Genomic DNA, 26,422 nt, shown 5'->3' on the forward strand with positions numbered 1-26,422 from the left:
ATTACAACACGGCAATTCACATGAAACAGGAAATACACTGGGCGCATTAGTTGACAAAACAACAGTAAACAGAAAACAAGCATTGCCATAGCCAATCGGTCTCGCTTTTGGGACCTTATTAGTGTTTAGTTATCCAGCACAATATGTTGCATAGCTTAACACTTATAAGGTCCCAAAGGCGAGACCTATTGGCTATGCCAATGCTTGTTACAACTGCCGGTGCTGAGCACCGGCAGGACCTGGCCCACTTAAAGCACTACTGGGCCCCCGCAGTCCGTACTTGAGATCTTAGCCTTACCGGACGATGTTCAGGAACTCTCGAAAACTGACCTTACCAGACTGGCTTTCAATTAAACTCATCATAAAAGCAGTTACGGGAAAAAAAATTGGAGTCTGTTTCACCATGCAGCACAGCTCAGCACTGCTCAATAGGAGCCAACCTTACCACCCAGCCCCCAGGCCCCTGGCCTATGTCCAGGGACGCGTGAACTCACAGGCATGTTTGACTCCTTTAATTGCAAAACCCTTGTTTCACCAGGATGATGACATGCCCGTAAATTATTCATCACACCACAAATTATTTTTGTATCCATTGGGAGACTAGTCACTGGTTGATTTCCCTCCTCCCAGTTAATTTGCCTGTCTGCATGACAGTGCATTTAGATAACAAAAGCTCCAAACCACGCCACTGCGTGTCTCCCTTCCCGTTTCTTTAAACTAATCCTCTTTATAAAAGGTAAACGAAACCTGGCCGTTCTACCTGCAATTAGGACCCATTGTTCGCCTACATTTGCAGACAGCAGCCTTTAAAGCCTCTCATGCCGGCCAGAGTGTACTTCCCACTAGTACAGCTACATAGATAGTTCATTGTCTTAAGATTTAATTAAACACCTCTAGGAAACTTTGCAGTGCCAACTACATTAATCTAGCCTCACTACAACCCTATTCTGCACTAGCAGACAGATTTACACAGGCACAACACTTCAGCACCCCCTTTAGGTTTTATACCGGCTAAGTGGCTGAGCACTAAACACTTCTGCCTTGAAGCCTTGGGCTGGTATATATTTATTCACACACACACACCTAACCATAGCTTCACACCAGTAGAGTTATCCATCTGTCACTGAACTTTCATTCTGTTATTTTCTTTTGTTAACCACATTACCTTTAACTTTCAGTAATGCACTTGTCATGTGCGCTTTCCTTTGGTGACTGACCCTTTTTGGAAGATAACTTTTTAAGACACTTTGTTAATCTGCTGTGTAGGAAGATTTTTACTGGGGCTTTAAACACAACATTGTGGCTACTGTATTCAACACAGTGTCGTGCTCCTCACCACCTTCTCGCTTGTTTTACTCTTCTACACCTCTCTTCTCTCTGGTCACTTCCTGACCCTCCCATATGTTTCCTTTTTCTGTGTTCAGAAGCGCTTCCCAAAGGTTGTAGCTACAGGCACCATATTCTTTCCCTACCTACCCTACAGCCAGTCGCCCCCTGTGCAGGCTTCTCATCTTCCATTAACCTGTCTTTTGTCATAGAATCAACATTTAAATAGCAGACTCCAAGCATATTTACCGATTGTTCGGGTTGCATGTCTTAGGAGGACTACCTTCATGTCATGGTTTCCAATCTCCCAGAGACGTTTAAGGCATGGGCAAAGTGGGCTGGGGCCCCCTGATGGAGCCAGCTCTGTTCTGCAGAGACTTGCCCTAATGATCTTGAATAATTCTTAAACAGATTGTTTTAAATACCATTTTTCTTTCATTTATTTTTGAGGTGGGAGATGTGTGTGAGTCTATTGCAGACACAATGCTGTGTTTATGTTTCATACAACATCCATAACAAAAGTTTATTTTAGATCAAAACAGGACTTCACATATGAGAAATAAGACAGTGTCACAGAGCTAATTTGCAGCAACATTAGTGAGCTGCTGCTGAGTTACAATATTGAAAACAACCATCACTGTCATTGAATATTAGATGTGAACACATTTATAACTTGGACAAGTATGCCTGTGCACTGTCGGTGACCGCTTCAAAAAGGACATAAATGACTGAAATTGGATCATTAATTCAAAGCGGTTCTGAACAGGGCCCCAAAAATACGTTTGGTCTAGGGCACTCGCAATCCTTAAAATGTCCCTGCAATCTCCAGCGTTTGACACGAGTTGGAAAGAAGAACAGTACCTCGCCTACACATACATCTCCAATTTGTCTAGTCCCTGGGCATACACATTAAGGCCTATCACTGTGCATAGTGCATCGGATAAATGGGTCTTTGTGGCACATTCAAAAGGGCTGTCCAACAACAATGTAGTTTTATTTTTAAAAGAAATATATTCATAATTTTGTCAATAAACATGACATGTAAGCATACAAATAACTCAGTTTAGGCTTTGTAGTGGGTTTCTTTTTATTGTTCTCATATATATATATACTTTTTTTTAGATCCGTATGGCAACCAAGCAAAAAGACAAAGAACAGCACTTGCTTTCGAGAAGCTCATGCAAGATTATGGTGAGAGATACATGTATTACTTCAGACTTGTTTGTGTTATGAATTACTTTTCTGGCCTTCAATTTATTCGAAATATTGATAAGGTTAGTGATGGTTTCTGAGCTGTAATTTAACAATCCTTTTAAAAACATTTTTTTATAGCGCCAAGCTTTTCTGAACGAGTAAAGCCAAGACCAACCATGCATGGAAATGCAAGATTAATAAAGACAGGTATGTTTCCCTTGACTTTCCAATAACTATACTTAACCCAGGGGCGAGGTAAGTTTATAGTATTAGTAACAAGTCAACTCATTGTTTCATAAGTCATTTAAAGAAGTACCATCAATTGGATAATTATAACATCTGTTAATTACTGCGCTTATAAATAGCAATCTTGTGATATCTAGTGTGATATAAAACACAACTTATTATCATTATGATTATTAGAAACCTTTACAAAAAATGTAAGGGTCTGGCCTTCAGTAGGGAGTACGAAGTCCCTACAATTTGAGAGATTGAGAGATTCCTTTCATTTGACCTATCCTTGTAGCAACACATCACACTCATCCTACATGCCCACTACCTAATTCCTTGCCCAACTTACCCTTCCAGTTCCTGCACATGTTTGCAGACCATAGCAGAAGCAGACCGCAAAAGGGTACACCTGTCCCCTGGAGGTATCCTATCAATTCATCCCAGGACATTCCCCTTGAAACCGTTTCAATTAAAAAAAATGTATTTGGAAAAAAAACATTCAAATTAAAAAACAAAGCCATACAAATTGGAGAATGCATTTCATTGAAACTTGTAAAATAAGATGAATGGAAGGAGTGTAGTTTTTCATTAGTGGTAAGCTGGTGTTATAAAATTGTCATGGTAAATGCTAAGGATTTTGAAAAAAAATCGATTTTGAATACGATAAAAACAGTGGAGTTACCAACAAGGGAGCATAGTTATCATTAGCGATTGCACTTTGCATACCATTTTCATGTATGGTAGTTACACAACAAATGCAAATACCAGACTATAACATTAGCAATATATATTGCTTACTTTGTACCCTCCCGCACCCTGCAGTCGCCCATCCACCTCTCCCATCCCAGGAATGTTCCAGCAAAGGAATGTAACTGTGTATCCTGGTGGTATGGAGAGTTTGGGTACCTAAGGGTATTATGTAGTGGTGCAGGGTACCAGAGCTCAAAAATTGGGAATGATACGGATGGTGTCTCGGTGTCTGTCAATGTGGTGCTTGTGTGAGGGGAGAAGCTAAGGGGCCAAGCAGCCGGAAAGTTGGGGTGGAGGGTATGAGGTAAAGCAATGTACTTGGAGCTCTGCTAAAAGAGACACCAGTTACAGTGGCCTCTCAACATCTTTTCCAGTATTACACTATGGCGAATTGCTGTAGGCTGTGTGCTTTTTCTACATGGAGCGTACAGCTCTCAGCTCCAGTCCAATATTCTAAGTCTCAGCACCAAGTATTCATAACTGGGGAAGAGGGGACTTTTTCTGGTAGTGATCCCCTTTTAGCAAGTATGAGAGCCAGGTTAGTGAATTTTGTTATAGTTTTTAGGTCTCAGGTAAATACCTTACATACAGGCCTCAATAGTGTCAAGGCACGGTCTAGCAGTGATCATGGCTGCACCATTTGTGACCTCATCCGAAAAAGCATTTTATTTCTAACAAATCCATAGCATGTGGTACAGGACAGCCGAGTCTACTCGCCTTCTAGAGCAGGCCGTGGATGTGCTGGGGAATACACATTACAGTTTACTGGGTGCATGTATTATTCTACTAAACCACAGAGATTGACTACTTCCTGATCCCTGTTTGTCTGCCAAAGTAAGAACGTCTGTAGTGGCCCCATTCAACGTTCAAGTCACCCACTATCTGGATGCCCGTAGCTTCCCTTTGATTTAACTCTCTAGCCGTCAGTGGACCAGCGGCAGTAGGTAGGCCCTTCAGTGCGAGTGCAGATGTATATCAGGGCGTCAACTGTGTATACTGCAGACAGTGCCGAAGTGTCTGGGCTACCATCTGTACCAGTACTGGTAGTCCCTTAGTGAGTTTGGCGCCCAGAAGAAGCAAGCCGTTAAAATTGCCAATCTGATAGAGACTACTAGCCGCAGATTCCTTCACGTAGAATTATCCCCAGGCGTGAGACTGGATCTGGAAACTTTTTTGCCACAGCATCCCTGTGCGCCGGGGGCAGGGCGACATCACGCGACTCCGCTCGGGCGTCGTCCGCGTACGTGACGTCAGCGAGGTCACATAAGACCCGCCCTGGCGCGCCTACATCAGTTTTATCCTTTTCCGCATGCAACGTGGATCCGGTCCTTGCTACAGACCTGTTTCGGACCCCTTTTTCTCCACTTCTTTTGGTGGAACAGTGTGCGAATGCCTTCGGGCTTCAAAACTTGTACGTTTTGTGGGCGTCTTATGTTGGTGACAAACTCGCACCTCATTTGTATGTGGTGTTTGGGGAAGGATAACGGCACCACTGACTGCGAGGCCTGTCAAAAGTTTAAGCCGAAGTCACGGTGGGAGCGCCGCATGAAACATCTCTCTGCTCATCTTTCCAGGTCGACGTCCTACCCTCGGTCCTACCCTCGGTCCTACCCTCGGTCTGCTGCGGAAGACTGCTTCAGGTTCGGCCGTGTTCGTCGTCCTCGCCCTTTTCCGATGTCACCTGAGCGTCGCTCCCCGGTGGGTAAGTGTCGCAGTTTGTCCCCGGGGGCTGGTTTCCAGCCTGCTGGGGACATGGACCCTCCGTGGTTGATGTGCCCCGCGTGTCGTCCTATCCACTGTTTCTCGATATTGGGGCATCGAGAGTCCAAATGGAGACATACGCGGCAGCTTTGCAGGCCTCGCTGGTGTCCTCCCCTCCTGGGGCATCGGCGTACCCCTCGCCTTGCGCAGGGCCCTCCGTGGCGCCGCCGTTGGCTACGGCCCCAGCGCCTACTGGTTCGGATCCAGGCTTGGAGGGTGTGGTGCTGCTGGGGTGCGGCTCCTCTGGGGCACCTCCTTCAGGCTACTGCGTCCCTGCCTCTGTTGTGTCGCGGGAGGTCGCCAGGGCTGACAAGATGGTCCTGTCTAAGGCCAAAGTGACGCTGCTACGGCGCCGGCAGTAGCTGGACCATGCGGAGCCACAGGGGTCGGTGAACCCTCCTCGTCCTGCTCCGGGTCGAGGTTGGGTGAGGACCCCTCGTACCTCTCCGGGCCCCTCTCGTCCCTCCCCACAGGCGGCTGCCTCGACGGAGGGCGAGTCGGAGGTTCAATCGTCCCGGGCACCGCCTCATGGGTTGCAGAGCGATATACACCTCATTCTGGGCCGCGGCTGGCAGAGGTCTTTGTGTCACTCCCCAGGCGCGTCTCGTTCCCCACCCGGGTGCCTACCTCGGTGGGGGTCAGGTCGGCGCCGCCCCGGGGCCGGTTCGACTCCAGCTCCACTCTGTTCTCTGCTCCGGTCTCCAGTACAGGGTGACTTGGAGGAACATTGTCCGGCGACGCCGGATGGTGCTGACAACCTGCCTCAGGCAGCGGATTCTACGGCTCCGCGCATGGGTCGTACCGCGGATTTGTCTTCGGAAGCTCCATCCTCTATGGAGGCAGCCTGTATATTGGTGTCGTCCTCCCCCGAGACTGGTCGCCGTGTGGTGTCTTTTTCACTGGCGTCTGAGGCAGAGGTGTTCGTCGGAAGAGCAGCAGGTCCCTCATTCTTCGGCTCCTTCTGACTTCCAGGTCTGGCCCTTGCCCGTCCCGCTTGGCCTCAGGGATGGCCACCTTAGTTCGCATCCGTCGTCCTTTGAGGAGCTGCTTTCCCCGCCGCGAGGCCCTACGGAGGCGGGTGCGACCTTCGCTCATGTGGTGTCCACGGCTGTGGGCGTCCTGCGTATGGGTGACCCGGTGGCTCACTTTCAGGCGGATCATCTACTGGAGATCCTCCACCAGGGCTCTGGTGGGAGGGAAATCTTACTTCCCTTTGAAGGTTCCCTCCTTTCTTCCTTGACGGGGGCTTGGAGGCGTCCTGCCTTAGGGGACCCGATGCCTCAAGATCTTCTGCACCGGCATCTCCCGGCGCCGCATTACCCAGCGTGCCTTTCACTCCAACCCTCTGTCTCTAGTCCTCTTTTGCAGTCTGCTTTTCCCTCCCTGCCACTGCTGTTGACTCCGGCATCCCGAGAGGCCCACTGGCTGGACTCTTGGGGGCGCAACATGTTCGTCTCGACCAGCGCTGCCCTGCGGGCTCTGAACACCTTGTGTGTGCTGGCTCGGGCCTCCTCCTGTTTGTGGGACTTGGCTGAGTCTCTGGGATACGCAGTGTACCAGGAGAGTGGTCAAGTGGACTTAAGGCATCATGCGTTGTATGGCCGGGAGCTGGAGGCGTTTATTCTCCACGCCGCTCTGGACATCTCAGAGGTGCTGGGCCGGGCCATGGCTTCCTCGGTCGCTCTCCATCACCATGCTTGGCTTCGGGATGGAGTATTCCCTGAGAATATTTGGGAGCGACTCATTGACCTTCCGTTTGAAGGGCAGCCGGTTGTTCCTTGCCCAGGCTGACTCAACAATATAGAGTCTCTTTGCAGGGCTCCTTCCTCCTCCTCCTCCGCATTATCATCCTCCTCCTCCGTCCCCTCCTCAGTGACTCCTGAGTTGGATTGATTCTGGGCCATCTTCTGCCGGTTGTTGTGGCTCTGGAGTGTGTTTCTGGCCATTTGCCTCCTTCCTTGGGACTTTGGCATTGTTGGCTGCTGGACGGTCCTTTTGTTGATTATGTGTGTGTGTTGAAATTGTTGTGCAGACTTGGCCCTGAGATTAGGTCTTCTGCTTGCTTGGGCTGCTTGACAAGCCTTTTGCGGGGGTGTTTTGTTCCCCGTGGCTCTTTTGTTTGTTCCTCTGCTGCGGAAGTTCTTTCAAAGAGGGTTCCCATATTTTGGTAGTTCTCGTACCCTAGGTCTTTTGGCTTCAGCTCTGCTGGAGGGTTCTGGTCGCCTTCGGGTGCCTGTTCTCCATGGCGTTTGTGTAGGTTGCTTTTCTCCTGGAGGTCATGTGCACGGCCACTCGTAGTGGTGTGCCCGGGCTTCTCCTCCTCTCCTGCGGTCTGGGATGATTCTATGTTCTCCCTTGAGAGGCGCCGCCTACTCGGCCTTCCTGGGGCCCTGGGCTGTTCTTCTTGCTTCTGGTGGCTTTTGACTGCCAACGCTGTTCTGGCGGGCAGGTTGTTCTTCACCTGGAGTGGGTTTGCTTTCTTTCCTTGCTTCCTTGGGTCTTCTAGGCTTCTTCTTCTTCTTCCTCCCTTCCTGTCTTGGCATTAGGCGGAAGCTGTGTTGCCTTGTGGGGGAGTGGGGTGCTTCGGCCTCTCCGACCTTGCCTTTGGTTCCTCCGCTGTGAGTGTACGGGCCTCTTCAGTCTCCTTTTCCCTCCTCATCCTCTTGGGGTCGGTGGGGTTCTGCTTGTGGGAGTTCCCCTTGCCTGGCAGGGACGAGGTTCTACCTGGTCCACAGATCTGGTCCCCTGTGGGGCCCTCTGTTCTGTATTGGCTGGTGGGGTCCTTTCGCAGACCCTCCTCACAGGGGGTATTGCTAGGGTATCTATTCTACGTGAAGGAATCTGCGGCTAGTAGTCTCTATCAGATGTACGAGTTACTTACCTTCGGTAACGATGTATCTGGTAGAGACGATTCTAGCTGCAGATTCCTTCACAGCCCGCCCTTCCTCCCCGATTGTGCAGGAAACCTTGGGTTGGTCTGCAGTACTCGCCTCCCAGTGGGGGCTGTGTCTCCTGTGAGTGCCTTCTTTGTTCTTGACGGATGGCTCCTTCTAGGGGCGGTTCATTCCTCCTTGGTTCTTTGGAGGATGGGGTTCCCGTGCTCCGGTGCCCTGCTGCTCTGGCTACTCCAGGTTTGGGGGGGATTGCTTTCTATCCCTGTCCTCCCCTCCCTTCCTTCCATAGCTATCCTCTAATTAAGGGTCATCTGGCCATGTCTTGCCCTTGTCCCTTGTGGGTGGTTGCCCTCTATGTTTGGGTGGCTTGGAGGTTTGTTGTCCCTATCTGTCTTGGGACTGGTCCTCTTCCTTGCTCAGGATGGGGGTGGTAGGTCTACTACATGTGCTATGACCTTTACTCATATTCCTTGCCTCTGGGGCACAGGAGTGGGAGGCTACGCAGAGCTCTGCTTGCTCTTTCTTCTTCCATGTCTTTAGGTTCTAAGGTGTTGCCACTACTCTGTGTGGTATTGTTAGTCACCGCTTCTTTCCAATTTTCTGATCTTCGCAACACTGTTTCCATGCTTCCACAGTTTTTTATCTGGTGATTCCACGTTGTGGTGCGGAAAAGTTCTCTGAAGAAAACTGACGTAGGGGCGCCGGGGAGGGTCTTATGTGACCTCACTGACCTCACGTACACTGACGACGCCTGGGCGGAGTCGCGTGATATCGCCCCGCCCCCGGCGCGCTGGGATGCTGTGGCAAAAAGTTTCCAGATCCAGTCTCACGCCAGGGAATAATTCTACGTGAATGAATCTGCGGCTAGGATCGTCTCTACCAGTTACATTGTTACAGAAGGTAAGTAACTCGTACTTCTGTATGCGCTCACCTGTGTCTCATCAGGTGGTGTCCTGTCATCCAGCAGGTCACCCATTGTAATTTGGCCGTAAAGAAGTAACTACAGAGGTCATGGGCACTTATGGATACCTTGCTTGATAGGTGTCGTATTTTGAATAGGCTGATTCTTCGCTGGCTGCTGCTCCAAATAATATAAATTAGGAGGGAGTCCATTTGCTTAAAATATGGCGATTGTATTAGCAGAGGGAGGTTAGCAAAGTAAATCAATAAACGAGGGAGGATCACCATTTTCATTGAAGAGGAACTCAGACAAACAGCCACAATTATTTTCAAGTTATTGAGAACACTGCATCCTCCCCACTAATGCAGAAAAAGTCCATGCTAAGGGAACTAAAACTGGTCGCTTACTGGCGTAGCTTATTCATCCCCCCCAACACCCTATTTCTGCTATTCGAAACCAAGGAGGGACGTTGGTCCATTAACAGAGTGCAATTAATGAAGCTTTCAGGGAATAATACGCCCATTTATACTCTGCAGCCCTAGACACGCTGGTCTCAACCACAGATGATTTTCTATCTGACACTTCTATCCCCGAATATCCTGAGAGGTGACACAGGTCCTGTACCCCGATATCAGAACAAGAAGCTAGGCTAGCCATTCATTCCTTGGTCAGGAATAAACACCTGGCTCTGAATTGAATTTTATGCAGCCTATGAAATGCTCTTAGTGCCTAGACTACTCAAGCTTTATAATGCGGTGAAAGGACACCTCTTTATCATAACAAATGAAGCAGTGGCCACTTTCATCCCTAAACCTGGGCGGGATCCTCTGAGCTGATCCTCTTCCAGCCCTCTTTACATACCAAAACAATGATTACACAATACTTAGTAAAATATTAGCTGATAGATTCCTCCTTTTGCTTCCAATACTCATACATGCAGACCAAAATGGCTTCATCCTAGGTTGAAATATGTCCCATAACATCACGCAACTCTACTAACTTCTGGACTACTGACCGGCCCGAATTAGTCTGCATGGTCTTGATCTCGCAGATGTGGGTAAAATAAGTACCCCATTGCAAGAGATACATATGTGTGTAGCCCTCCGATGCCAGAGGAGAAAGCAAAGGGATGGAGTTGTGATAGAAACTTCTAGCTGCAGATTGCTCACCTTTTGAGAGTTCCCCAGGGATCAGACTGGATCTGGAAACTCTTGCATAGTACCTCTGCGCACCGGAAGGTGGCACATTGTGGCTCCACACTGATGTCTTTCTGCTTTGGAAATTACATTTGGGGATACATAGGAGGCACTAACGTCAGTTCCTTTCTTGCCTCACTAACAGATGGGATCCAGAACTTCCGATAGTCTCTCAGAGACAAATTTGCTGCAATTTTATACAAATTTTCCAAAGTGCAAGGGATGTCACCTCCTAAAACAATAGGTTTTAAGCTCTTTAGATACCGTTGCAAACAGATGTCTGAGATAGATCCCTTTCAGGTGTGTCTGTGTATCTGGCACCTAGCCACAACTCCATGACCTGTGGAGACTGCACATCAATGAACCTAAAAGCTATCAGAGACCACGGTATGAAACTTTACCTCTCCAACCATAAGAAGAAGTAGCGACGGCAGCGCTCCAAGTCTCGCACTAAGGTTTACTCCCATACCAGGTCCTATTCACAGAGCTGCTCTAGAGGCTGGTCTTTTTCACGCTCAAACCCCGAGGTAAGCCCAAGAAGCGTACGAAGTTGAAGTGGAGTACTGCTACTTCTCGCCATTCCCACTCTCCTATTGCAGCACGTGGGGGATGCCAACAGACTTCCCTGATGAAGCACATTGGCGGGCCAACAGCCCCGCTCCTGAAGTCGACTGACTTCAGAGCCGATTCAGCAACTGGTTCTGGCACAACAAACCGAGTTTCCGGGGCCTTCCGTCACACTGCGGCATATCAAAGAGTCCCTCTGGCCCGTCTTTGGGCCCAAGCAGCAGAGAGGCCCTCCTCTTGGATTACCGCCAGCAGGTTTGTCCTTTACACCACCCGGACCCTCTGAGCCGCGTTTGCCCTCCAACCCAGTACCGATATACCCCCCGTGCCCACTACCATGCCAGGCCTGGGTACATCGTGTCACCAATGACGACTTCCCCACCAGCAGATAGCTCCCATTGTCCTTTATAAGTTCTATCCGACTTCAACTGATTTCGCAACAGAATCCAACCATGGTCTTGGCATTAGCTTTACCACAAAGCAGGCAACATTCTCTACACTCCTTTTTCGGATGGATTCTGATAATGATGGCGGCCAGGGTGATGAATTCGCTCAGCCCTTTACAGATGATATGACTTGCAAGACAGTTGTGGGCTGGACACCTCCTCGGAAATAGCCCTTGTCTCTCCTCCAGAACCAAGAAGGATCGACCTCCTACGCCATGGTTATGCATAGGGAGGTAGAAGTATTTTACCTCCACCTCCCCACCATGGAGGTGAAAAGAAATGTACTGATCGAAGTCCTGCATCCAGGCCAGACTGCTTTTGAATCTTTCCTCCCATTCAATGGGGCCTTGACAGATACCCTCTTAGAGGCTTGGGCTAAGCCTTGCGCCAGTCCTCCAGTTAGCCATCAGATTGACAGTTGCCACTGTCCTACTCTCGGCTACCTGGACTTTTTGTCTAGAGAATCCAAGAGAGTTGAGACGTTTGGGACGAGATTATTCTCCTCAGTCAGTTTGGCACTCTGTTCAGTTAATGCCTCCTGTTTGCTTTCCCGCTACACCCAAGCCTTTTGGCACTCTGGGCACAAGTTATTCGCAGTGCTCTGGAAAACATTCATCCTGCTGTTTCACATGCAATTCAGGAGTGTCATAATGTGACCAAGTTCACAATTTGTTGTGGCTAGGACACCACCAACTCCATTGGATGAATTATAGGCATAAATTTCACCATTTGTTGCCATGCCTGGCTACAGTCAACTGGGTTCTCGGGCAACGTTGAGTCCTCACTGGTGGATATACCGTTTGGTGGGACTTGCTTGTTAAGGGAAAAGGCATGACTCTGGCCCGGGGAACGTCGAATCCTCGCTAGTGGACATGCCGTTTGATGGGACTCGCTCATTATGGGAAAAAGCCTGACTCTAGCCTTGAACACTTCAAGAAGTGAAGGGCTACTGCTTCATCTCTGGTCCTTTCTACCCACACTCACCAGCAGTAGCAATTCCACCATTCCTTCTGTGGCCATTGGATGAAGCATTCCCTACTGCCAGCCTATCCCACCCCAGGAGGCAACCCCGTGATAACAAACAGGTTTGCGGGAGAGGCCAGGACGGCGTGCCCACCTCCTCCATCAGCCAAGGTCAGCAGGCTACATGGTTCAACACCCCTCCCCCCCACCCCCCACCCCCAGCCTCACTTGCAAAACTTCTTTAGTCTACCTTTACAGGGTCACAGCACCCTGGTGGAATGCTGAATACACAGATTATATCACAGTTGTCAAGCGATCAAATCGTACAGGTGAGTTCTTCAAATTGTTCACAGGTTTTACACTATGACCTTCCTTTTGCCTCCACTGTACATTCCCCGTCCACCCAATGACTGCCGGAGGACCATCTCTCCATTTTGCTGCAGGAAGTGCTAGACATTTAGACCAAAGGGGCAATATAGAGGTTGATGGCCCCACAAGTTGGATGTGGTTTCTATTCCTTCTACTTTCTGGTGCCCAAGTAGGATGGACGTCTTTGACCCATTTTAGATTTGTGCTTTCTCAATCTCTTCTACCGAAAAGAGAAATTCAAAATGCTCACCCTGGCTCAGGTCTTGTCTGCTCTGGACGCAGGAGACTCGATGGTGGTGTTGGACCTGCAAGACGCCAATTTCCACATTCCTGCCCTGCAAGTCCATTGGCGCTACTTGTGGTTCATGGTGGGAAAGGATCATTTCCTGTTCGCTGTGCTCTGGACTCACCAGCACCTCTCGGGTTTTCGTGAAAGTGGTGGCAGCACAGCTTTGGAGTTTGTGGGTACCAGTCTTCCCCCTACCTCACTGACAGGCTGTTGAATGCATACAACACTTTTGTACCAATCCTGTGCTTACTTTTTCTGTACTAATATTTGGTTCCTATCTTACAATACACATAACATATATTTTCTTTAAAGGTAAAGGGCTTAAACAACGTCAACACCAGAAGAAAGCTTGCTGGATATACGATAGGGAATAGCCCACACAAATCTCCTCCAGCTTTATCCACTATCTTCTCCAAATGCGTAATATCCAGTACAAAGCTACTGCAAAGCTATACATCACACTTAAGAAAGAGCTGCATTTTGTTAGTCACTCTGGGGCAGATTTGGCACTCTGCTCAGACTCGTTTAGGTGTTGGGGCTCCCTGGAACTTCTGCCACATGGAGGAAGAGGGCCAGGCAGGTTCTGTGCTGTAAGTATAGCACAGGGCCCCTACACTCAGACATTTGCTCTTTGTGGTTCAGTTGAGTGAAGAGCAGCAAAGTACAGAAAGGCAGGAAAACTGGGTGCTGAATTCTTATGTACTGGAGGGCCTGAAGTTTTTTCAGTTCTGACTGACATCCAGGAAGAAGTAAAATGTGCTAATGTATTTTAAAGTAACTATTGTTAATAAGTATAATCATATATTTATTTCTTTATTGCTGGAAAATGATGTACTAACTAGAACTCTGAAGAGCTACGACGATCTATATAATAAAGTATATTGTACTATTGATAACATACATATTTTGAATTATACAACTTTCTTATTGTTTTCTGTTTTCTTTTTTAGAACCTCCTAACATATTTCCTCAGTCAACATGTGTGAGACAAATGCCTGGAACATCTTTTGGAACTACCAACATACCATCTTACCTCACAATGAGAGATTCCAGCACAAGTGCGTTTCCTGCTTCAGAAGGACAGTCAGTGGTTCCACAACTCCAAAGTGTGACCATGGCTCCAAGTTGGCCTTCACAGTATTCAGCTGCACAAAGAAATACAAAGAATACCTCTGTTGGCACTATTGGCATGCGTCCATCAGGACATACAGCTGTCCTTCAATTCAGCCAACAAAGTAGCCTACCTACACTTTCTGAAGATCTTTTGAGGTGTTTAGATCTTCCTACTGAGCCCATCAACAAGGATAACATTGGTTCTAATGGGTTTGGTGCATCATCCTCATCGCAGACAAGTGTGTTCCAGGGCTCTAACAACAGTATAACAAAACAAGGATGTGCCATGAATGTCATTAATATTGCACCTCCAAGCAATGATAATATCCAGATTAGCAACCTGCGGTATGTTAGCCAAAACATGGAAAATGTAGTCTATCCTCCTGCACCAGCGCTAAATGAGCATGATAATCAAGTTCTCCAAATGCCGCTTGACACTATGATGGAAGCAACGGCATCAGCTCCACTCAGCTCAGGTTCTCTTTCAGGACAGGCCTGCAACTTCAGTCAGATGGACTTCAACTTCCAGAACAGTGACATCCTGAGTGAGTCAAAACCTACGGTTGTTCATTTGCAACAAAATCAGAATAGTACTCAATTAAATTATTTTGGTATGGAAAGCACTCAAGCTGAGGAACATTACGCTCATAACAGCTCGATAGAAGAACACAGTTTCGCCACAATCTCAGATTATGAAGCATTTCTGCAGAATTTATCAGACATATCGGATGTTTTACATCCACAAAAGTAGTTTTTTGTAAGAAATCGTTGGTAAATTGACAAATTCATAGCATAGACTATAAGGCGGGTCATTTTCTACAGTTTATGGACTCATTCATGTTCATTTTTTTAATTTATTTTATTATTGTGCTTATAGAAGCCCATACACCACTTGTAAGTGTTGGAGCACTGTGAATTTTACATGGGGAAATTCAGGTAATTTACACACATTATCCCATTTTAACAATGAAAAAGCCCTCCAATGCATTTACAGAACCTTCAGTCAAAGACAACAAATCTGTGACCAGTGTACTTTTCAGAACAATAGTTCTCTAGTTTCTTTTTTTACGTCCAACAAGCAGTCATTTGAGGCTCATCAATGTTTTTAATTCAGTCGCCGTAATGATATTTTAGTCAATATGTAGATATAGAACTGTTCAAGCTAGATTGTAGAACACATAAATATCCACAGCAACAATGCCCTATTTCTTGCTGTGTAACTACACTATGAATATATCTAAGTGCAATTAGGAAGGAATCTAAACTGGTAATGTACATTTATTGTACGGAGTAGCCATTGTGGTGACATGATTATATTGCTACCCAATCCTGTTAGTAAGGTATTTCAGTCTTCCATTACTGATCTGTTAAACTTTAGGATCTGAAGCTTTTCCTTCGGAAATAAAGCCCAGTGTTGTATTGCATATAAAGCAGCACAGAGGATCGTTGATCGGCTATGATCTCCAGAATTGCTGGTCTCCAAGCCTTGACCACTAGTTTATCTCCTCTCTGCCACTGAAACATCACCTACAAATCATATCTGGTTACAGAGCTTCCATTTACGTTATCAGTCATATTACTACAAAAGCACCGGGAATACATTTAGTCGATTTCTTGGATGGAACAAACCGCTCAATGTTAGTTAACAGATAATGTTGGTAAATACCTGCTTTGGTAATCACTTTAACAAAATTGTTGGTGTTTAATGCAGAACCAGGATACAACACAGTGACTTCACTTAGTGATGTTCCTCTCAGTACTAAAGCCTGTAACCAAGCCTGCTCAAGGAGAGTACATAGATTCACACAAAGAGCAAGAACTGTGCCTTTGTGGAGCCTAAGCATGGGTTGTTCTGTGCAAGACAGCCCTCTCCTACTCCCACACACTGCTGCACGTGGTTAATGTACATCATTGGCATACTGGTGCACTTCAATGCCTTTCAGTTGATATAGGGTATATACATATAACATGGAGGAGTGTACAAAGCATTACAGAACCCATTATGGCACCAACTTCAAGTCAAACTCCTTCAAGCCTTGTAGATAAATTAGTGAATAATGACAAGAGTTTGTACTTGAGCTTGCACCAAAATATGTAGGCCTCTCATGGTCAAGGTGTTATTAGTAGCCTGATGATTGTTGGTATTAACGGCTGCGAAGAGCTGCAACAGAACCAGCGAACAACGGCTAGATATACCATGTACTGAGGGAGCATCTGCTGTCACCTGCAGAGTGGCTTTCTGTGTAACTCTCTTTTTAACAGTCTTAATTGTAAGGCCCTAAAACCCAAATATTTGGCACTACTGCAAATAGTTGTGGTGTCACAAAAGCGTGCTCTTGCTGGTAATGGAATAATTGATTACCAGGAGGGATAAAGGCCATAATACAGTTTAATAGTCTAAACAGGAATATTGCATTCTGTGTAGGCAGTAGCACACATCCATGATATATCTGTGACAAATCAATCTGTAACGGAAGTGAAGTCCTTTAATGGAAATACTCTGTTTTAGTTGTATTATTTGCCTCTTATGCATGCCCTCCTGGATGTTTTCTCAGAGTATAAAGATCTTCTGAACAAACAAACTCAGAAAAATGGTTGCATCTACCACCAACATGGATGCGCTTGATTTATTGTTGTCAATGGAAACATACTGTATTGATATTTACCATTTGAACTAGTGACCACATTTGATCAAACCCTTCAAATGAGTGTTCTAAATCTTTGGTATGCCACTATATAGAACTTCACTTGACACCAGTTCTTCAGAAGATATGGGGCCTGTTGATGTGGACATCCGACCTTTGGGTTATACTGGGAAAAGAGCAACTTAGTTCTTGAAACATTGTCTTGAATGAATTTTTTCAGATCTAACCCAATAAAATGGGCGCATGTTACAGAGCTGACTGTTGCTTCAAAGGTTGCTTTGATTTTCTTTACTCTAAGCAATTCGTTCTTGTGTTGGTCATATTTATCCTAAATGAAGAAGGACTTATGAAATGATTGCATCAATCTATCTTTAGAGGTGGCTTTCCAGCAACATTTGATATCTGGCGACCCACTTGATGTAGCCCATTTTACCCTGGATCTGATGGGGAGGCAAGAGTTCTGTAAAAATCATTTGCATTTGAAAACTTATCAAGTAATTCAACAGCTGGTGAATGAAGACACATCATCCCATTGATCATTACCATACTCAACAAGAATTGCTTCAGTGTGGACTGAATATGTAGTACAAAAATCCACAAATTGTTCATAAAAATAATTTAACTTGTGATGCATAATGTAATTGAATCTTAGACAGAAAACTGATAATATTTTACAGAATGAAAAAGTTATGTATGAGGTAGGAGAAGCAATTAACATAGATAGGTATTTTGGGGAAAATATTTGTGAATGCTACATTGGCATAGACCAGTGCTTCTATCATGACCTATAACCTCGCTGCAATACAATGTAACAGGTATTCTTTTCAAACAAAATTTTCTTCGTCAGAATGTGTTTTTACATTTTACAAGCTTCTGTATTTTGTGAATATATGTATTGCAGGAATAACATATTTTTCATTCATTTTTGTGAATTATCTATTGTTTGCTGTAAAGCAAACCCAATCTTAGCAAATGTAATGACTATGTCATTGTAAAGTCCAATGTAAATTAGTAATCGAATGACCTGTCTCTTGTAAAGCAGAGTAACTGGGGCAGCTCAATCACCATACTCTCCAGGACTGCAGAGAGTTCTGAAAATGCAATAACTGGCAATAAATCTAATTTTAAATGGAAACCACTGGCCATTCGGCAAGAGTGGATACAGGGAGACAATAGCAAACAAACCTTTTCTCATGAGGTATTCTTTTATGTCTCCATGCCTCTAATACGTCTGACCTTATTACAGTTGTTTGTAAAATTGAAATTGTTAAATTTAAAAACTAGGAATAAGGTAATACACTGTTCTCCCCCACCCTCACTCAGTACTGTAGTTTGGCCTTTGAATCAGTCGGGCTAGGCTTTGTTGCACTTTTGTAAGTATACTATTTCTGTCTATTTTCTTCATCGTGCAGTGCTTGGCATGATATTTACCAGTGTGATCCTTTGGAGAGTATATCAAGAGACAGAAAAGGTTCCTTAACCTGTAGAAATTGTAAAAAGATGACAAACAGCCGTACCTGGAATCTCAAAGCTGAATTGGTTTATGTATGTTCTTCTGAGTAGAAAGTTCATGAACATGAAGTACCACTCATCAACACTTAGTAGCTCTTTCTGTGGAGAACTTTGCTATATGCACATTGGTTTAGAATATATTTTTACAATAGTTACACATTCTTAACAGTAGATGGTAGCTCATTCAAGACTGAATGAATCCATTGCAAATACTAGTGCCCTCTCATTAACTTTCTTCTTAGTCGTTAACTCATGAGGAGGTTGCCTCCTCCCATAGACCCGTACCTCTAGTTTTTCTTCAGTCTTTATGACCTAAACCTGGAAGAGACCTCCCTTCCCTTACAAACAGGCTGTCCTTAAATCAATACTTCTTGATGTATCCTCTGTCTCTGATAAACTTGTATCATTTTATAATTTGGTAATCACAAGCAAAAATCAGTAATCAAGATTTAAGGAAAGGCTGCCATATTTTGTGAGTGCAGCATTCGGATAGGTTTTAGTTGCGCCATGAAGTAAGGTGTGTGTTAGTAAGATGGACACTCTGGGGCAGGTCAGCTGCCTCTTCTGTTGCCGGGTGAAAAGGAGCCAGAACAAACTAAGATATGGACCGGGTCAAAGGGGCTGGCGCGGTGAGTTCCGGCTTGTTCTCATCAACGTGGATCAAGGGAAAATAGCATCATAAATGCTGCACTCCCATCAGGTGCTTGTCTACCAGCTGTAGTTACAGTATGGAGACCATAGGGCTTATTTATGAGCCCTTGCGTCACTTGTGCGACATCGGTTCGTCACTTTTTGTGACGCACCAGTGGTGTAACAAATGCGCCATGTTGCGTCATATTTACAAAGTGACGCATCTAGGGAGATGCATCACTTTGTAAACCCCTGCGCCATATTATACCTGCGCCAGGTATAATGTATGCGGGGGCGTTCCGAAGTGAGAAAGAATATGTAAGAAAGAGGCTATTGACCAGATTATGTCACATCTCAGACATATTCTTTGGTTTCCGGTAAATAAATCGATAGAAGATGAGTCATCTTAGTTTCTCTAATTTACAGGACCCCTATGGCCAGCTCCTCCCAATTCATGCCAACATTAAGACCCTTATCTTAAAAAAGTGGAAAGGTATAGCGCATCTCACAATCCCTAGATTAATGCAAAAAATTAACATACTGGAACATGCAGATTTATTTTTCCCTCACAATGTGAAAATTGATTCCGTTTTGTCTAACCTGGCGGGGAAGTCGTTGGGCAGCCTAAAAGACTGTACTTCTTCATATACAGTGGATAAAAAGACAGAATCCGCGCTGAAAAGCACGTATGCTGCATTAAATCTGTCTCTATGCACAGGAATATATGCTGCATATAAATCTCAGTCTCTTGTTAAAGATTTTTATAATCTGGCTGCAGTAATGCAAGAGGGAAAAGATTGCTCCGACATGTTGACCACAATGGAGTTGCAAGTAAGATGTCTATCTGATGTATACTGTGATGCTCTCAAAGAATCAGCAATGATCACAGGTCATTCCATTCTGGAAAAAATACAAATTTGATTAAGGGACTGAAAGACAGGTAAATCTCACCTGTAGGCTGTGTTGATTGTGTTCAATTTATTTTTATTTAGGACAAGGTTTAGCCTGCAGTGCTTTGCAAGGCTACATGTCATTCATTCTGCTGCAATAATTCACAAGACTTGAAAGGCTCTGTGGTTTGTGAAACAGGAGAAACCCACAGTGTTGATTGTATCATTTTATTGTGTGTTGAAGGCCAGGAATTTTCACTTACATTTAGCACATAAAAAAATCCCTCTTCATAGTTATTGTTTTCCTACGTGCATTTTTTGGGATCCAAACCACTCATATTTGTGTGGTTAATAAAGTAGCAAAATTAAAATAATTAACATTATATTAGTACTTGTTTTGTGTAGTGCTTGGTACTACAATTGTTAGTTTTGTATAGTGCATTTTCCCACAAAGATAATTGTTAGTTTTGTATAGTGCATTTTCCCACAAAGATTCTTCGCAGGGTTAAAAAGTGCAATTTTATCACACACATCGTTTTTCCCTGTATAGTTTTCGCCAGGTTAAACTTTGCAAAGTGTATGCAGAGAAAAAATGGTAGAAAATGCATTATATTACCAAGTTATCTACCATTCTGAGGAAGGTGACAACTTGACAGTTGTTAGTTATTCATTTGCACTGATGCAAACATTTTAACATTGATTAATAATTGATAGTGTACTTATGAGGCTGACAGACTGTATAAATAGGTGTATGTTTGAGGCCATTGTGTTGAGAATATGTTTGTATATACTGGCTATTGGACAGTGCTCTCTGGGAATGTGTCATTTGCACTGATCAATGTATAGATAAGTGCTCTGAATGGATTAGAGGTTATTGTAACATACTATAAACTATTAAGTCCAAAAAAGACATTGAATAGAAATGTTTTACTATAGTTCTCAGCATCTTGCTTTCATATATAATGAAAGCATGTATTTGTATTTTTGTAATGTAAATAAATATTCTATCACTTCTTAATGGCGTACTGGTTTTACATTTCTTTAGACATAATAAAGTGTGAGCATTATTTTGTGTTATGCAAGGGGGTCCGTCATAGCTTGGTATCAAAGCTGGTGTCTATTTCACATCCTTTGCTATCTCTAAGTCAACTTACTATTTTCTATTTAGACTTTCTGATACCATTATCTTGTTTTTCTCAAAATTCATTTTGAGGCTGATTTGTTTTGTTGTGCTTATGTACCCACTAACACAACCATTACATACGTACGTAGCTACTTTACTTTAGAATATTCCCCCGGCATCAGACTGGATCCGGAAAATCCTGAGCAGTACCTCGCCAAGCTGATTGATGGCAAAGATCAACACGTCTCTTGCATCGTCTTCGCTGGGTGTGATGTGCGTGATGCCTATATAGGTGCCTCTCCAGTGCACTGGCATAATTTTTTTTCTTTCCCTTCCATCAGCATAGATCCTGAGAGAGGCATTTCAGTCCCTTTTTAGGACTACCTTTTTGGACTTTTTGTGTCATAACTCTTTTTGAGCTAAGCTCTCAATGTGCTATTGGGATGTCGACTAAAAAACCTGTAAGTTTACAGTCCTGCCAAGTACCACGCATCTGGCGTTAGACTAACTCATTTCAGTGTGGTACTCTGCATTACCGCACTGAAATGAATTGTCATGCATATCTGTGTCTTAGCACTGAAAGGCCTAGTGTGGCAGCCGCTGCCGCCTGTGGTATGCACTGTGCGCACTGTGCTATTGCAGGCTTGGGGCTCGCACTGTGAGCTAAGGCAGTCCTGGCAGGTTTACACTCACTTGACTGCAGTGATACATATGTATCATTCTGAATCATGATTCATTAGAATTGTGATAATTTCCAGATCCTCAGTGGCACAGCTCGGACTGACCACCTGATTTCCTGATCCGAGATGGTGTCCAATGACTGCTACCGAGTCAATCAGGCCAAGACAGGTTGTCTGCGACATGCCAGCGCCACAGGGAGGTCACATCCTGCTGCAGAGCTGGATGTTTTGAGGAAGGTATGGCTCTCCATTGGCTGGTTTGCAAATTCAATGACGGTGCCGCTCACAGCGCTGCTGCAGGCAGCTTGCACTAGCCCAGGCAACTGCCGGGCTGTAATCTTAGCCCCCGTGAATTACTGCAGCCACCTCGAGGAAGACGAGTTAGTCAGTGATCCATGTTGCAGCGCCGAGCGGCTGTGACGACAGTCTCACTTAACAGCCCCACCCGGGAACTCACAGGTGGAGTGAAGTATTCTCAGCTTTTCTAATATAATTTGCTTTGAGTAGCATATTCTCCTGATGTCATTTGTCACTCAAGAAAAGATTGATGATGAAAGAAAGGCACGTCAGAAATCACAAAGTTAAATATGCAGCAGGTTACTGTACGATAAATAGTCTTATCCTATTGACTCCTGTGTGGGACTGCTGCTCGCCGCATTCTTCCTTGTGCAGCCGTGGGACAGAATGAGTTTTCCAAACACCTATTAATAACCCTAGAGTTAATGCCACTTCACACCCAATGGCACAGTTCCGGCCTGGTCCAGGTCATTCATTCCAACGATTGCTGGGCCAAATCTGCTATAACTCATTCGGTCTACGTGCAACCCACGTGGATTGTTTTCCTGCAAACAGTGGGCTGCTCGGGAGACGAGATGGGGCTTCTTTGTTGGTTAGCCAGAAACAATATGTTTGCCTCAACCCTGACCTCCAACGTTCCTCCTGTTCCAACATTTACCTCTCACAAACAACTACCCCGATGAACCTCAAACCAAAACGTCAGCACCCCGGTCATTCTAGTACTGGGGTGCACAACAGCTCTGTTAACACACACCAATCCTTATCAACAGCCAGTGACGTCATCCCTGAAGTAACACAAACAGAGCAAGTGTCATTGGTGTGCAGCCAAACCAAGGTTTCCTATACAGGGTCGCAGATGTCCCTTGGCAGTGCCCTCTGAATACCACGCAAACAAATGATGAACGGAATGCTGAATAAATCATACATTCACCCCCAGTCAAGAGATCTGGGTTAAATCCATGAGGCACAGGGTCAAGTCAACAGTCAGCTGACTTGCGGACTCGACAGAGCTGTTGCAGACAGCACCGGGCTAGTTTCAGAAGAGGCACACATAGGTGATAGCCAGGTAGGCTGTTGAGGCATGAGTTTAGCAAGTATGTCCCAGGCTCCACTTACTTGAGGCTCATTTTAAAAACAAATATCCCAGCAGTAGGCACCCACATAGAATTCTGACACCTCTGCCGCCTTTGCGAATAAATATCAAAATATCAGCAGCGGAGTCTGAGGAACCACAATTGCGCCGGGAGCAGACCCACAGCAGTGACTGATACGTCATTCTTGGGTTGTGGCGGCCATCTTAGAGAGATAGAGATCGGAGTACTCTTGTCTCCGGTGGAGTCTCAGGTCCACATAAACCTATTGGAGTTGAGAGTGATTCACCTTGCATTGAAAGCCTTTCTTCCTTCCATCAAGAGAAGGCTGGTTCAGGTGTTTACGGACAATGCACCACCATTTGGTATTACAGCAAGCAGAGCGGATAGGGTACGTGGATCCTCTGTCAAGATGCCCTGCATCTCTGGACATGGATGGAACATCAGGACATATTCTATGTCGTATTACACTTGGCGTGCTCTCTGAATGCCAAGGCAGAGGAACTCAGCTGCTGATGCCTCGCAGATCACAAATGGCGTCTCCATTCGGAGGTGATGCAAGGTCTCTTCCGCAACTGAGAAAAACCTGAAACTGACTAAAGGCTGCTTCACCTGCTGGGGTAACTGTTTTGAGGACCTTGCTGGTCCCCCTGACTGGCTCTCCACTGGAGTTGGTCAACTAAAGTGACTCCATTACACCTAGCCCAAACCTTTTAGTGAATTTGCCATTGCTTGTTTGGGGGAGAGTGGAATTTTTTAATTTACTATACCATATAAATTCTATATCTCAAGAACCTTACCGTGGATTTTTTTTCAATGTGTGGTCTAAAACACATAAATTGCAGTCTATTTTTATAAACTGGGGTCACATTTTTTGTTGTCTCTTTGATTTCTTCTTCAATTGTTTTGGTGATGTTTAAATGCTTTACACTTCTTCCTTTATGTAAGCTTTGCTGCTCAGAGCCACAGCTACCCAGTGTTGAGCTGAAGGTTTGGCAAATGAAACCCAAGGGGCCCAAAAGGGTTGGTAAGTGTACACACTTACCAACCAATTGTCTGTCTAAATTCATTACTTGAGATGGCCTTCTCTATGTCAGATATACCTGTCCCATTTGGCACTTTTTGAAAACAAGGACCACTCGAAGTCCGTTCTATAGTCCCAATATGGCCGCCAAAATATCTACATATCTGCAACGACGGCCGGACTAGTGTCCCAGTTAACCCGGCAAAGGCAATCGCGGCCAGGTGTACCGTATTTTACAATCATTAACCAATTAAACAAGGTATAAATTAGCCCCTCCTCGCCGTCTCAAACCACACCACGGACCTACGGGTTGGCGAGAGAACGAGCAGCGACTACACAACAGTATGTAAGTATGGCATAGCCGCACCGGGGGAGAAAACCGATCATGCCACACTCCCCTCTCTTGATTATTGACAGTGTGTAGAGCCTTTTTCTTTCCCAAAGGAATCATCAGAATAAACTCTACTTCAGTTTTTTGTCTCCTCACTTCCTTCCCATGTTACAGATGAAACTTTCATTTAGAAACTCTCGACCCAGCAGTTTATGGAGCATTGACTCTTAATGTTTCTAGTATGTACTTTTCGTTTTTCATAAACATACAAAACTCCTTTTTCTCTCAGCCAGCACGAAAGCAGTCTGATAGTCGTCCTGATTAAGTGTGTGATTTATGTTCTATGTTGTTCTGTTGTGTGTACTGTCTCCCCCTTCCCTCACTGATATAGGTCACGGAAACAACGATAAACGATACTAGTATTCACTGTACATCATCCTTTTCTCCCTTAGGTGATACTTTGTCTGCGCATTGGGAGCGCACCGGAAATAATTGTGCTCTCTCTTTACAGGCTTATACTCAGATATAGTGAATAGCTAGAAAAGTCATACCTGTACCAATTAGGTATTGTATATTTTTTAAACATCATTGTACATAAATCTCTGCACATATTGATAGCAACAAAGTGAGTGACTGAGGGATCGCACTCTGTCCTGATGAAGAAGCATCACAAGCTTCAAAACATGTTGACACCATAAGGAGGAAACGCACATTACAAGCGTAATCTCTCAGACTTCACAATTTTTTAATAATACCAGCCTATGACCAAATAAAGTTTTTTTGAATCCATATGGCCAGTTATTTTTTAACAGCACTCTCATTGACCCTTTTTTCACTCACAACATATACACCTCACATAGCAATTTCAATTAACCAGTGCTCCAGCGTAGTCGCCAGTCACAGCACGCCCCGTCCCGCAGCGGGGCGGGAAGACCCCGATGATGAAGCATGACACCAAGGGCCCTTTTGGTGTGTGAGGGGTATTTTAACAAACATTGTGTATGTCTGACAACTCTTGACATACAATAAATCCTCTCCGAGGTGGTGCCTTTTGTTTTACTAAACTTTATCCACCATAGTACTCTCAGGAGCACTACCTCTTCACTCCCTAACTCTGATTTTTGATTTAAAAGAAGATTGGCCTTGGAAGAGAGGAAGGCCAGACTGGAATCAGATCTAAAAAAAAGATGGTGTCATCAGAACAGTAACTGGAGGTGCTGTCCAGGGTGCCTGTGATGTAAGATTTCCCAAAGGGATTGTCCTTAGTTATGTCAGAGGGAATGACCTAGACAAGTGCCTGATGTCATATGAGAGAGTGCTTATAACGAGGAAGGTGGGTACACAACTCTGCGGGACACTACTGTGGGAGGTAGTGTCAGTAGTTGGTAGGGATAAACTACTTACACTTAAGGATGAGGTAGCAGAATCCTGCCCACACATGAAGGCAACACTTTTGTTTGGTGTCACTCCTGAAGAGTATAGACCATGGGTATTCACAATCTCTCTCTCGGGGGCCAAATTTACAGTGTGGTTTGTCTGAGGGCCGCACCGGTGGGGGCGGGGTCAGTGGGGAAGGGGGCGGGGGTAGAGCAACAAAAAAAAACTGTGACCATGAGGTTGATCACAGGTCCCTGTAGCGGACACCTTCGTCCACTGAGCCACCAGACCCGGCATACACACCTCTCTCTCTCTCTATGTCTCCCTCCCTCTCTTTCTCCCTCCCTCTCTCTCTGTCTCACTCACTCTGACTCTCTCACTCCATCTCTCCCTCACTCTGACTGCCTCACTCCCTCTCTTCCTCTGTCTCACTCACTCTGAGTGCCTCACCCTCTGTCTCCCTCTCCCTATTTCCCTCTCCCTCGCTCTATTTCCCTTTCCCTCACTCTATTTCCCTTTCCCTCACTCTATTTCCCTTTCCCTCACCCTATTTCCCTCTCTCTCTCCTTCCCTCTCCCTTGTTCCCTCTGTCTCCCTCTCTCTCCTTTCCTCTGTCTCCCTCTCTCTCCTTCCCTCACCCTCACTTTGAGGTCTCTCTCACTCTGAGGTTACCCTCTGTCTCCCTCACTCTGAGGTCTCCCTCTCTCTCCTTCCCTCTCCCGTGTTCCCTCTGTCTCCCTCTCTCTCCTTCCCTCTCCCTCACTCTGAGGTCTCCCTCACTCTACCTCCCTCTGTCACCTCACCCTGCCTCCACCGCCCACA

At 45.4% G+C, this 26,422-nt stretch overlaps 1 protein-coding gene across 1 annotated transcript in view; it reads left to right on the forward strand.

Annotated features, from left to right (window-relative positions):
• The window catches only part of LOC147659260 (proto-oncogene c-Rel-like), a 121,194-nt gene extending 100,499 nt beyond the window's left edge, over positions 1-20,695 (forward strand). Inside the window, exons 6-8 of the mRNA XM_086951843.1 lie at positions 2,449-2,517; positions 2,659-2,727; positions 13,838-20,695. Of these exons, the coding sequence (XP_086807969.1) occupies positions 2,449-2,517; positions 2,659-2,727; positions 13,838-14,751 (1,052 nt within the window). The 3' untranslated portion in view covers positions 14,752-20,695. The remainder of the gene's footprint in view (positions 1-2,448; positions 2,518-2,658; positions 2,728-13,837) is intronic.
• The last annotated feature ends 5,727 nt before the right edge of the window (positions 20,696-26,422 follow it).

The sequence above is a fragment of the Lissotriton vulgaris genome, unplaced genomic scaffold (genome assembly GCF_964263255.1).
Source record: "Lissotriton vulgaris unplaced genomic scaffold, aLisVul1.2 SCAFFOLD_1047, whole genome shotgun sequence".
In the NCBI taxonomy this organism is placed as follows: Eukaryota; Metazoa; Chordata; class Amphibia; order Caudata; family Salamandridae; genus Lissotriton; species Lissotriton vulgaris.